General features: G+C 44.6%; 1 protein-coding gene across 1 annotated transcript; it reads left to right on the top strand.

The window, feature by feature from the left end:
* The first annotated feature begins 744 nt into the window (after positions 1-744).
* On the top strand, positions 745-8,430 carry Fscn3 (fascin actin-bundling protein 3). The gene is made up of 6 exons (XM_052722103.1): positions 745-1,110; positions 2,808-3,504; positions 4,345-4,463; positions 6,570-6,729; positions 7,709-7,879; positions 8,225-8,430. The coding sequence occupies exons 1-6, from the start codon at positions 967-969 to the stop codon at positions 8,428-8,430; spliced, it is 1,497 nt and encodes a 498-aa protein (XP_052578063.1). The 5' UTR covers positions 745-966.
* Positions 8,431-14,636: the final 6,206 nt, after the last annotated feature.

Raw genomic sequence — 14,636 nt, forward strand, 5'->3', positions numbered from 1 at the left:
TGCTGGGAACCACTGGGAAGACCCCATCTATGCAGAATCAAGAAGGACATGTAAAAGACCAGGGCTCTGGGCTGTTCCACAAGCAAGACTGCCTGTTTCCCTGTGGATCCCAACACAGTTTAAACAAGACCTCTTGTCCCACCATTTCTTTTCATGTAGCTCTTTTCATAATTTCAGTTTGTCTAGGTTCTAGGCTGAGCTTTTCTCCTTGAGCATTGCAGGAAGTGATCCAGCAGAGCCTTTTGGGGGTTAGGGGTGGGGCTGGTATCCTTTCCGGCAGATCTGGCTTTCTGCCCAGCCAGTTCACCTGTAACACAGCTGAGGTTGTTGAAGCCCAGTGCTGAAGTTCCCTGCACCTAGGCCTTGCTTTGTGAGCCTTTAAAGTCAGAAGAGCAATTTCATCCTCAGTGGTTATGTGTCCATTTCCCTCACCTTCGCTGCAAAGTAATTTCCAAAACAGCTTGACCTTGTCTTCCCAAGGTCCCTAAAGACGAATAGATTTAAAAAAAAAAAAAAAAAGGAAAGGAAAGGAAGGAAGGAAGGGAACTTGAGCCAGAGAGCCAAGCAGAACCCCCTTGTTAAGGAAACAGGTTGATTCCTATCTTGTTAGTAAGAAAGGGAGGGATGGGCCCAAAGCCACAGTTTGTAGTACTGATTCCCAGTTTAATCCTACCTCATTGCTTGGAGTCCAAAGCTCTGGACCCACTTCCTTTGGCCCATGGATTGATGCTACCAGGCCAGTGCCCTTTCCCCACTGTGGTGGGATAAGAGGCAACCTTTACAGTCATAATGCTCCCGGGTCACAGAGGTGCTGGGCCTTAGGCCAGACCTCTGCCTGGGAAGTTTCCTCTGGGAACGGCTTCTGGTGGGTACTACAGGCCTTATTCCGGGCCATATGGCCTGTAGGACTTCACCACTGGGGGGAAGGCTGGGCCGGACAGAGTCATCACCTGTGGCACTGGCCCCATGGCTGAGGTGGAGTGGATACACAGACATCCAAAGACCGAGGACCTAAGGGTTGGGCTCATCAGCTGGGCAGGAACCTACCTCACCTTTGAAGCATTTAAGAGTACAGTCACAGCCACTGCAAAGAGTTTGTGCAGGAGACAGGTAACAAGGCGAACCTGGACTAGAACCAGTTTTCTGAGTGGCGTGTGTGTGTGTGTGTGTGTGTGTGTGTGTGTGTGTGTGTGTGTGTGTTGCATTCCCATCCCCATCACTGCCATAGTCTCTGCTGTTGCCAAGCCAACACACTTCTACTCCAGGCTTCGGCTGATGGGTCTTCATGGCTCCACCTTTCAAAATCGTTTCCCTGAGATGGAGTGTCAGCGCTGGCCTGGCTGCTTGCCTTCAAAGTTTCCTACACTCCATCCTAGCAGTTTGGTAGTGTCACAAAGCAGACAGGTGGGGAGTCCAGACTGGAAGGCAGGACCAGGCATCCAAAAGAAGCTGGGCCATACTACAAGACCCATGTTTCTGATCTGGAGAAAGCAATGAACTATTTTAAAGTGCTTGCTGACTTGGTCTCTGTTTTAGAGAGAAAACAGCAGCAAAGTCTTCTCCTTTACAACCAAATTCATCACAGTGGAGCTGACAATTGTATCTCAACATCTATACCTACAGTCAGGATGCTCTCTTGCACTTCCCCTTTGGAGAAGTGCTATCCAGGGTCTGCAGAAAGGGTGAAAGAAACAAAGCAAAGCAAAGCTTGTTTTCTTTTAGGTATTCAAGGATGGGAGCAAGGGAAAGAGGAAGGTTTTGCTTCTCTGAGGTGGGAATCGAGGATTTCTCATGGGTCCTGTGTGTGTGTGTGTGTGTGTGTGTGTGTGTGTGTGTGTGTGTGTGTGTGTGTGTGTATGTGTGTGTGTGTACACAAGCATATCCGTGAGGGCAGAGGACAACTTTCCAGAATCTGTTCTCTCCTTCCACCTTGAGGTTATCTCTTGGTTTTGCCTACACTGTGTGCTCTAGGCTATGTGGCCCATGAGCTTCCAGAAGATTCTCCTGTCTTTATCTCCCATCTTGCCATAGGAGTGCTAGGATTACAGACAGTTGCCACTCTGTCTAGCTTTTTTTTTTTAATTATTACATTTTCTTTATTCGTGTGTGTGTGTGTGTGTGTGTGTGTGTGTGTGTGTGTGTGTGTGTGTGTGTGTTCATGCACATAGCTATACCATGGCACACATGCAGAGGTCAGAGGACAACTTGCAGGGGTCAGTTCTCTCCTTCCACCAAGTGGGACCCAGGGATCAAACTCAGGCCATCAGGCTTGGCAGCGAGCACCTTTACCCACTGAACCAGCTCACCTGATTGCATCTGGCTTTTTAAATGTGGGTTCTGGAGACAGACCTCAAGCTGTCAGATTTTTGAGGCAAGTGCTTTTATACTGAGCTATCTCTCTGGCCCCCATTGGATCTTAAGAAGTCCTATAACTCTAGAGGCGGACAGCCCATAAGACCTTTTTGTTGTTGTTGTATTTTGTTTGTTTTGAGACAGGCTCCCACTATGTATCCCTGGCCGATGTAGAACTGGCTATGCAGACCAGGCTGGCCTTGAACTCACCAAGCTCTGCCTGCCTCTGCCTCCTGAGTGCTGGAATTAAAGGCATGCACCACTACCACCCCTAGCCTAGAAATCTTTTCAATTATGTTAATTGAGCAAGTAGAAATGTTCATGGCAAGGAGAAACCAAGGCAGGTATGGAAGGCAGGGTGACTAGTCTTGTTGGAGGTGCTGATGGTACCAAGGTTCTTGGTTTTCAGTTGTTGACTCGGTAGCACTCACTTCCCCTCCTCCCAACACCTCCAGACCTGGGAGCTCCTGGTGAGCAATGAACATGGTGCGCAGGCCGTGGTCCGACTGAAGAACTTGCAGGGCCTCTACCTGCTGTGTGAAGCCGATGGTACTGTGTGCTATGGCAGGCCAAGGACCAGCCACCATGGGTGCTTCCTGCTCCGTTTCCACCGAAATGGCAAATGGACCCTCCAGTGCATTATCTCTGGTCGCTATCTGGAGTCCGATGGTGAGGATGTATTCTGCAACTCCAGGGTTCTCTCAGCTTACCATATGTGGACCCCTCGACCGGCCCTGCATATCCATGTGATCCTCTACAGCCCCGCCTACCGCAGCTATGCCCGAGCAGACCACTCTGTGGGCCGAATCTGGGTAGACGCAGCAGTCCCCTGCCTAGAGGAATGTGGTTTCCTGTTACATTTCCAAGATGGATGCTACCACCTGGAGACTTCTACACACCATTTCTTGTCTCATGTAGACCGACTGGTCCCTCAACGCTCATCACAAACGGCTTTTTACATGCAAGTGCGGCCTAGAGGGCTTGTGGCACTGTGTGATGGAGAAGGAGGCACACTGTATCCTCAGGGCACACATCTACTCCTGGGCCTGGGCTCCAATCCTACGAGGGGGGAGGAGTGGTTCATCCTACAACATTTCCCAACCTGGGTCAGCCTGAGGTCAAGGACGCGGAGGTTCATCTCAGTCATGTATGGCAAGTACTGGGTCCAATACCACCATCCCTGTGGGGTGGGGTGGGGGTGAGGGGTTGTGGAGGGGAGGCTAGGTACTAAAACGGAGAAACTGTTCAGGATGTGTTCTAGTTTTCTTCCTGTTTCTGTGATTAAAAGATGCCATGCTCAAAAGCAACTTGGGGAGGAAAAGGTTTTTGTTTTGTTTAACTTCCACCTGACAGGGCAGCACCGAGGGAGTAAGGAAAGGAACTCAAGCAGAATCCCGGAGAAACAGCGCTTCCTAGCTTGCTTTTTTTTTTTTTCTTCTGGAGCTGAGGACCGAACCCAGGGCCTTGCGCTTAGCTAGGCAAGTGCTCTACCACTGAGCTAAATCCCCAACCCCCCTAGCTTGCTTTCATGACTGGCCCAGTTTGCTTTCTTATACCACCCAGGACTATTTATTTGCCCAGGGGTGGTAGTGCCCATGGTGGGCTGGGCCCTGGGCCCTTCCACATCAATTATCAATCAAGAAAACGCTCCCAACAGACTTGTCTACAGGACAACCTGATGGAGGCAACCCTTCAATTAAGATTCCCCATTTCCAGATGACTCCAGCTTGTGTCAACAAAATACTAACTAGCACAGGACAAGCAAGACACTTTGAACCTAGTCATAAGAAAGATCCTGGGCCCCCAAGGAGACTTCTCAAGAGGCAGATTAACAGATAAAGATATGGCTTTAAGGGAAAGTTGCCTGGACTTCTCTAGATTAGTATGATCTATCATAAGGTTGAGGAAGGAAAATACAGGGAACCCCACAACAAGCATGGAGAAGGGGATGGGACTGAGCTAAAAAACTGCTTGTGTGCACTTCCTCTCTAGATGCTGAGGTGTGTGCTGCCTCTGAGCGCTTGACCCCAATGTCCTTGTTCCAGTATGAATGTGACAATGAGAGTCTTACCTTACAACTTCGTTCAGCCAATGGCTACTACCTGGCCCAGGTGAGACTTTGGTTTTCAATGCAAGAAACTGTAAACACTGAGCTCTCCCTGTCTAGACATACTTTCTCCTCCCCCAGTGTGTATGGCCAGATAAGATTAGGTGAGCTGTAGAGGCCCGACCCAACAAACATTCATTTTCCTCCACTGGGCCCTCTTTCCTTCAAGAAAAAAAGTACTGTGGCATAGTTGAAACAAATGTAAATGATATGATATATATGTAGTATATATTGTGTGTAGATATATGAATGATGCTGTATGGATAAATTGACCTACTTTAAGTGTAAAATTCAACGTGCTTCAACAAATGTATATAACCATGCAACCATACCATAGCCATACCACAAGTTAGAGAATAGTTTGGCCACCATCGAATTCCTGACTCCTCTTCACGGTCCATTTTCCTCCATCCTTGATCTTCTCATACCACTGGTCTTTGCTTGTTCTGCCATTATATGTCGGATGTGCCTGCTCTAGAATTTCATCTAAATGAACTCTTATGGTATATATGCTATACTTCTTTTGAAGAGCAGAATTTTACTAAGATCCACCCATGTTGTTGTATATATCAGTAGTTCATCAACTGTGCAGTCTCTCATACTGTTCACAAGCATAAACATGATTTGGCTGTCCATTCGGTTGTTGTTAAATACTTGGTCTATTATGAATAAAATTGCTATGAACATTTGTGTAAGAAGTTTTTTGTAGACTTTTAATTTCGTATATCTTAGGTAAACACCTAGGAATGGAATTACTGGGTCATACGGTAGATCTGTGTTAACCGCCTCAAGAAAGTGTTCAGCAGTTTTCAGCAGGGTGTGACGCTGCATGCCTGTAATCCCAGCACTTGGGGAGGCATAAGCAAGTAGATCAGGACAGGTAGATCAAGAGTTCAAATCCAGCCTTGGTTATATATTCTTTGAGGCCAAGCTAAACTACATAAAGAAAAGTAAGGACAGAAATATCAGTTTTCCAACGTGACTATACCTTTTATGTTTTTCCAGCAGGGTGGGCGGGTTCTAATGGTTGCCTGACCTTACCAGCCACCCAGCACGTATATTGCCTATCTTTTTCATTGTAGCTACACTAGGGACTGTGTAACATGTATGTGTGTATGAGATCTTCATATGCTCTAAATTCAAGTCCTTTGCCAAAGCTATGTGCTGTACATGCTTTCTCCAACCTATGCCTGGCCTTTTCATTTTCTCTTTTATTTATTTGTTTATTTTTGGTTTTTAGAGTCAGGGCCTCACTATGTAGCCCTGGCTGTCCTAGAACTCACTATGCAGACCAGCCTGGCCTCAAACTCACAAGGATTCTCTTGCCTCTGCTGGAATTAAAGGGATGTGCCACCATACTCAGAGGCCTTTGCATTTTTAAATGACATTTTTGAGAAGCATTTTTTGTTTATAAATTCCAATTTGCCAAATATTTAGATGTTTAATCCTTTTCCATCCCAATAAATCACTGTTCAACCCCCAAGATGCAAAGTATTTTTCTCATGTCCTCTAGATGGTTTATAATATAATTTTCACTTTAAACACTTAAAAAATTATTTTGGTGTCAGGGTTGAAGTTTGTTTCTCCCTTTATGATATCCTGGCCCCATCATTTTACACTTTTCACTGGGTTACACAGAAGACAGATGGAGAGGGGAGAGCTGAGGTCACAAAATTATTTTTGTGGAGATTTTTTTTTTTTTCGTTTTTGCTTTACAAAGAGATTTTTTGAGGAGCTGGAGAGATGGCTCAGTGGTTAAGAGCACTGGCTGCTCTTCCAGAGGACCTGGGTTCAGTTCCCAGCACCTACCTGGTGGCTCACAACCATCTGTAATTCCAGTTCCAGGGGATCTGACGCCATCTCTGGGCTCCATGGGCACCAGGCAGGTGGAGCATAGAAATATAAGTAAAACATTCATCCAAATAAATAAATGTAGAAAGGGTATTTTTTTAAAAAAAAGAGATTTTTGAAAGCATAAGGCATAGTCTAGACAATTACAGAGGCTGGGGAAGGGGAGGATAGGGGAATGGGGCCCGGTACTAACACTGATGGGGAAAAATCTGAGGTTGTTAACCTTACTCCTGGTCCCTGGTCCCCACGTTTTCTCCAGAGGCGCCACAAGTCCGTTATAGCCGATGGGCACCCCCTGGAGTCTGACACCTTCTTCCGTGTGCACTGGAATTGTGGCAAAATCATCCTGCAGTCCTCCAATGGGCGTTTCCTGAGCATCATATCCAATGGCCTGCTGATGGCAAATGCCACCATCCCAGGTGAGCGGAGTCTCCTCCCAGGCTAGCCCAAGCCCGGGATGCTGTGAGAGGAAGGTTTCACATAGGTTGTTGCATATGCATGGGGAGAGAAAGAGGGTGAACATGGAGGTCAGAAGACCTCAGGAGTCAACTCTCTGTTTGTTTCCCCCTCTCATTGTGGGTCCCAGGGATGGAACTCGGTTTGTTAGGCTTCTGCGGCAAGTGCTTTCTTGAGTCATTTTTTTTTTTTTTAAGGTTTTGGAAGCAATGAGTTGACATCAGGTTTGAGTGTGTGTTATCTGTTCAATTGCTGGAACAGATCCTCTTTGAGCTTCGGTTTTAAAGTTTGTGACAGACTTCTCTTCTGTTGCTTCACAGGATTGCAGTGGGGATTAAACAGATTAACACATCCCAAAGAAAGAATATTTAGATTTCTTGTGCTCTGTGCTCTGCTGAGTGCCCTGGCAAACATTTCACAAGCACCTAGTGTAAGACCTGGCACACAGCATGTGCTCAGTAAAGGTTAAAAGACAGACAGCATTCTGGGGCTAGAGTGATTGGCAGCTTGGTGAGCAAAACACTTGCTATACCAGTGTGAAGACCTGAGTTGTGATCCCCAGCACCCACATGAAAAGCTGGGTGTGGTGTGGGTACCTATCACCTCGACGCTGGAGAGGAGGGGACAGAGACTAAAGAATTGTTGAGGCTTGCTGCTGCCGACCTTTATGAAAAACGCTGAGTTATAGGTTCAGTCAGAAGCCCTACCTCAAGGGGATAAGGTAGGGAGGGATGGAGCGGGACACCTGACCCTCCTCTGGCCTCCGTGCACACACACACACACACACACACACACACACACACACACACACACACACACCACAACAAGCTTGCAGAAAAATACTGGCATCATCCTTGGGCACCTTTAGTGCTCCTTTCTTCCCTCTGGGAAAACACTTGAGAGAGCCAGCCTATCCAGATAACACCTTCCTGTTTCTTTTAGGTCCAAATGAGGAACTGGGGATTCGATTTGCCAATCGCCCCTTTCTCATCTTAAGAGGTCGGTATGGGTATGTGGGCTCCTGCTCAGACCATGACCTGATGCAGTGCAATAGAGACCAGCCTGACTGCATTCACCTACTGCCCTGCCACCAGGGCATCTATCACTTTCAAGGTGAGTGATTCCTTCTCCCACCCAGAGACCCGTATCCAGCTCAGCCTTAGCCCCTGGCTGTACTTAGGGATCTGCCACTCCAGACACTGCTCCTCATAAAAACAGGGTTTCAGTTTGTTTCCATACTTCAAGGTTCCAGGGTGGGTTAGCAGAATAGGAATTGGTGAGGTTCCCAGGGGTTCTGCTGCATTTCTCTAGAAGGAATCTAGATCTACCATCGCAGGCAGGATATGATCCCCTGGGAGATGGGGAGGATAGCAGACTTCAGGGGACTCCCCTTGGAGGTTTCATGCTTAGAAAACTGCTTTCCAAACGGCGGACCAACCCTAGCTCTTCCCTCCCCAGCACAGGGTGGATCCTTCTGGTCAATAACATCTTTTGGCACCTTCCGCCCTTGGGGAAAATTCGCCCTCAACTTCTGTATAGAACTTCAGGGGAGCAACTTGCTCACGGTGCTGGCGCCCAACGGCTTCTACATCCGAGCCGACCGAAGTGGCACACTCTTGGCAGACAGCGGAGACATTACCAAAGAATGTATCTGGGAATTTTAGGTAAGGGAGAGCGGTGTCAGTCAGGGAAGCGGGAGGTGAGGCACAAGAGGAGAATGGCGGTGGGTGGGGAGGTTGTGGGGCGAAGACCAAAATGCAGTAATGGGCTGGCTTCAGTCCAGGAGCTGACCAACTCCAGGCATTTATTCCAAACCTGCACCATTCCTTGCACGCTTCTAAACCTGGTCTTGCTAGGGAGGGAAGAAAAGCATCACGCATCGTGTCTGGGCTTCTTACTGTTATGCCGCACTGACTTGTGGGTCTTCAAGCAGGCCCGAGTGCCCTGTCTCCTTTAAGATGCAGAATTTTACCCTATTTTTTTTTTTGCAGGGGGGGAACGGGTGACTTTGAGAATGTATGTAGATAGGGAGGGGCACTTCCGTCCTTACCCCTTGGTTTATCTCCAGCCCCGATGCTTCTCTGAAATGCCAACCTCCTTTCTCTCCAAATTGACTTGATTTCAACCTTCCAGTCCCTCTAAATCAGTGTGACTGATTCCTGTCCGTAGTCCTCCCCTTCTAAGGCAATTTTCTTCTGCCATATCGTCCTCCCAGCCTGATCCTACTGTCCTTCCAGATGGTCAGAGTCAAAGCCTCGGTACTGCCTCTCTGAACCCCCTTCAGGCTGCCTTTCTCAAACAGTGCACATTCTTGGGTGCTTCCCCGCTGCCACCGAAGTCCCTTGAGCACACTCTCTTACGATTACCACCACCAGTCTAGATACTGCTGTCATCGCTCCTCAGGAACAGTCCCTGTCCCCAGATTCAATCCCCTCCAGTCTCTTCTGCACCCAAAGGTTTTTGGTTTATTTTGGTTTTGGTTTTGGTTTGTTTTGGCTTTTTTTGTTGTTTGTTTTTCGGAACAGAGTTTCTCTGTGTGTAGCTCTAGCTGTCCTGGAACTCACTGTAGCCCAGGCTGGCCTCAAACTCACAGAGCTCCTCCTGCCTCTGCCTCCCAAGTGCTGGGATTAAAGGCGTGGGCCACCACTGCCTGGCCTGCACATCAAGTTTATTTTAACATGCTACCTCCATTTCACAATTCTCTGTTCAGAACTTCAGGAGACTTGTTTTCTTCAGTCCACCCTTTCACAGGCCCCATTTTCCTGCCTTGGAAAGTCAAATGAACTTTACAGAAAGTATTTCCCGTTTGCTGTGTTCCTGCTATTATTGTTGTCATGTAGCCCAGGCTGGCCCTTGACTTACTCTGTAGTCAGGGATGGCTTTGAATTCAGGATCCTCCCTGCTTCAACCTACTGAGTGCTGATTACAGGCAAGCTCTACCATGGCTGGTTTTCCATGATGTCTGAGATGGAACCCATGGATTCATGAATGCTAGGCAAGAATTCTTCTAGCTAGAACTGTGACCTTGGCAAAAATGCTTTCACATTTCAAGACCTCTGTTTCCTTGTATGTAAAGTGGAAGAAATCTACACCATAGGAATTATCAAGGCTAAAAACCAATCAGAAACTAACTATATAGACCCTCGGTATATTTCAGTTTTCTGCATATTCTCTACACAGCCACCTTACTGTGCACAAACTGAGAAAAAATAAAATGAAATCTCATTAGGCTTCAACTCTTGTATCTATTTCATGAAGAGTTTGGTTTGACATAAATTTCTCAGGCTCTTCCCAAACCCCACATTCTAATAGACAATGTACTATAGTGCATAAGAGCTCAGTCTCTAGACTCAAAGCCTGTCCCTTGAAGGTGAAGTAAGAATAAGGTTTTGACCTTGGAGGGCATTGTAAGCTTTACGTAAATAGTAAATGCCCTGTGAGAGCTGGCATCTACTACATTCTTATTCTATCAGAAGTCAGTAACTCAGGTCAACTTCTTAGTAAACAGGGGCTTGTGCTTAACATGCTGGGAGGCCCTGGGTTCAGTGCCAGCATTAAACAAGACAAGACAAATACATAAAAAGACAAGTTCTTAATATATGCTTTCCCGTTAACTACACAGCCTTTCTCTGAACTCTGATGGGGGTTTTATTTTTCCTATAAATGAACCTCACACTTATTTAATGTTTCTCCTCATCCAGAAAGGGATAGATTACTTTATCCCCTCTCCTCTCACAGAATTGCTGAAGGTCCATTTCCTCTTCCTTTTCCAGGTCAATGGGATGCCGCCTGCCAAACTCTAAATCATCCAGGCCTCCAGGAACAGAACAGGAGACCCAGAGTCAAGATCCAAGAGAAGAATATGTGTTGCACAATTTTTCCTACTGAGTTTAGCGAAACACCTGTTTCAAGAGACAATACATCACAACAGGCCACCCCCAGATCCGTATGTGTGTCTGACTCAGGCACATAATGTATGTCTGATTTGGGAGACATGGGATCTGGAATATCCCATTTTCTCTCATTGTAGAAAGTGCATGTACATATGAATGACATGATAATGGAAGGGAGACGATGAGGAATAAGGAGAGACCTAAATGGAGGGGGAAAGGAAAAACGGAGGGTAAATGACAGGAAAGAAAGACAGATGTTGCAAGTTTTCTCTCATATGTGGAATTTGGGTTTAAATATACACACCAGCCGGGCCGTGGTGGCACACAATTTTAATCCCAGCACTTGGGAGGCAGAGGCAGGTGATCTCTGTGAGTTTGAGGCCAGCCTGGTCTACAAAGTGAGTTCCAGGACAGCTAGGACTTTTATACAGAGAAACCCTGTCTCAAAACATACATAAATAAATAAATAGGGCTGGAGAGATGGCTCAGAGGTTAAGAGCACTGGCTGCTCTTCCAGAGGTCCTGAGTTCAATTCCCAGCAACCACATGGTAGCTCACAACCATCTGTAATGAGATCTGGTGCCCTCTTCTGGCCTGCAGTCATACATGCTGGATACATAATAATAATAAATAAATCTTTTTAAAAAATTAAATAAATAAATAAATACACATACACATGCATATATATGTCTATATTTGAAAACAGAAGGAGAAGGAAAGGGACCATTGAAAAAGTGGAAAGATATGAGGAGGGGAGTGCAAGTGAAGGGGAGCAGGATAAATTGTGTGTGTGTGTGTGTGTGTGTGTGTGTGTATAATACTGTCAAAATAAAACACATTATTTAGCTGGATGTGGTGATGTATACCTGTAGTCCAGTACTCAGGAGGCTAATAAAGTTCCAGGCCAATTTAGGCTACACAGTGGGAACCTGTAAAAACCATACACACATCCACACACACTACAATACAAGCCACACAAGCATTATTTTGAATACTAGCTAAAAATAAGAATAAAAAAGAAGGCCAGAAGACTGTCTTCCCATGATGCTATAAGTTCTACCCAAGAAGAAGGAGCCTGATGGTTACCACAGGCTCCCCATGCCCCAGCCCAAATTAATAAACTTTTCCCAGTGGCCCCCTGAAGAACCAGCCTTGCCTTGAAGGATTCCGAATGCAGATGTGACTTGTAAATGTCTTTTAGACTCTTCTCTGAGGAAGACGGTTTCTCCTGCTCTCAGCATTCCTCGGTTGCCTGAAGTTCTTTGTCTAGGGTTGAGGCCCCTTGAGATTTCCCCTTCCTTGTCAGCATGTTTGTTGGTTATCCAATACCAAGTGGTCAGACACAAAATTATATAAATCCAAGTAACATTATATGGGCTGAGTGGGATGTATGTATGTATGTATGTATGTATGTATATATGGATGGATGGATGGATGGATGTGTGTATGTAACAACAATTAAAAAGAGGCCATAATGCCTGGAAATCATGTACAAAAAACCTAGCTAACCACCCTGGGCTATTGAAATTAGGGATCTTGGAGGATAACCTATAACCACTACTTTACTAAATCAGCATAATCCCTAACTACATTCTAAATATTCTTATAGCCAAAAATAGTTATAACTCTCACCCCTAAGACTCAAGGATCATTAGGAGGAAGAAAGAGTCTAAGAGCCAGAGGAATGGGGAGTTGGCTGTGAGACTGTTAGAAATGTCAGAAGCTTTACTCATGAAGTCTCTTACCAACATGGCTGTCTAAACATGACCTGAAAAAGGATGATGCCAATGGATATACTAACATGGATGGGGAAATCTCAGGAGGCCTCAACAAAAAACTACAGGTAACTAAGGGCTGCTGAGAGCTGCAGAAATAGTCTCCTCTGGGGAAGAGCACACTAACTGGTTATCTAATACCAAATGATCTTCTGTGAAAATATGTACATGAAAGTAACATTTTACAGACTCGGAGTAGGTTGTATTTATATATCTAGGAATACACACAAACAAAACAAAATAATAATAAAAAAACCCAGCAATTAAAGATTAAAGAGGCCAGAAATTTGAAGAGCAAAGGAGGAGGTACTTGGGAGAGTTTAGAGATAGAAGGAGAAAGGGAAATGATGTAATTATATTAATTTCAAAATATTTAAAATAAAAAATGTTGTACCCATTCTTGTGTTTACATAAAAGGTGCTATGAATTTGAGAGGGGACACATGGGAGAGGTTGGAGGGAGGAGAGTGTGGCCCAGCCCCCTTCAGTCCAGGTAAGTCTCTCTCACCCGCTGTACTGAGGCCACTTGGTCCCAAGTAAACACAGAGGCTTATATTGTTTACAAACCGTGTGGCCTACGGCAGACTTCTTGCCAGCTATCTCTTATAACCTAACTCAATCCATAACTATTAATCTATGTATCACCACATGTTCCGTGGCTTTACCTATGTCCCATTACATGTTGCTCCTTTGGCGGCTGGCTCACATCTCTCTAGACTCTGCCTTTCTTTTTCCTGTCTCTCCTTGGATTTCCTCCTGCCTCTAAGCTGCTTTGCCATAGGTCAAAGCAGCTTATTTATTAACCAATGGGAACAACATATGTTCATAGTGTACAGAAAGACATCCCCCAGCACTTCCCCTTTTCTATCTAATCAAAAAGTTTTATATAGTAATATAGTAAAATTATATGTCATAGAACAGTTATCAAGCAAGAATTATAGTTACAATATCTAGACAATTTGTATTTGGCAAAATTAAAGAAAATATTTTATCTATCCTATATTTGTGAGTCTAAAGTTTCATATCTAATTTTTTTATTATAACCAAGGAAAATTGTAACTATCTAGTCTTCAACTCCATCAAAGACCTCAGAAGGATATAATATTACCTAAGTAAACAGGAAGTGCATTGCAAGTAACTTCCAAAAATCTAGAATGACAGAGACAGCCAAAGTTCCTCTGCGATGTTGAGGCATCCATCTTCAATTTATAGGCCTAGAGTTTCTCAGTTGTTTCTCCCTGTGCCCTGCAGAATGTCTGGCAATCTCCTCTGCAAATCAGGAACCTGAAGGACCATCTCTCCTTGTTTTGGCAGAATTCAGTGCTCACCTTCCTATGGGTCCTGCATGTCCAGTTTTTAGAACATATTGTCAAGCAGTCCAGGCAAAAGCAGTTTCTTGCCAAAATGGCTAACTTTTGCCATAAAGAAAGCAATCTTATGGAGTTTCTTCAATGCCCATCATCTTCTCTGAAGTAGATTGGTGTTGCCAGGAGTAGACATGTCTCAATGTCCAGAAAAGTCAAGTTCTTAAAACATATTCTGCCTTATTCTGTAGGTCTTTGAAGTGTTTGAAGATTACCTACCTAATTGAAATATATCTGTGTATACCTAGAAAACTTAACTAACATGACTATAAGTGTGATTATCATATATGACTGATTATTAATCTGTATTTCTTAATTATACATTACAATTTTAAATGAGCTGCACAAACATAATACCTTAAATAAGAGTAGAAATATATATACAGTATAACAAAATTAACTTTAAATTTGTATCAATAAATTAAAATCTATAGCAAATGTAAAACATTTTAAACAAGTTGTTGCTCTTTAAAAGTAGATTCAATAATCTACCCTTTTATCCTATCATATCTATAATATCCCATTTTCTTCTTTAGAAAGAGATTGCATTTATAATCAACCCCCTTTAAATAAAAATAAACATTTATAAACAATATTTTGGGAATTTGGGCATAGCTTCTCATACTACTTCCTGCTGGTTGGGGGTGCTGGTAATCTTGTGGGGATCGTGAGAAAATTAAGAATTATAGTTAAATTTGGCTGTCATAGTTTGTGACAGCCTTTCAGGTCAATATGGTCAATATGATCAAACCATATTAGCATGGAATCAATCCATAGGTTCTCATCTTCTGTGGAAACAAAAGCAGAACCTCTATTCCAAAGCAATGTATCCTTAGACA

The sequence above is a fragment of the Peromyscus californicus genome, unplaced genomic scaffold (genome assembly GCF_007827085.1).
Source record: "Peromyscus californicus insignis strain IS unplaced genomic scaffold, ASM782708v3 Scaffold_6__1_contigs__length_162567912, whole genome shotgun sequence".
NCBI classification, from domain to species: Eukaryota; Metazoa; Chordata; class Mammalia; order Rodentia; family Cricetidae; genus Peromyscus; species Peromyscus californicus.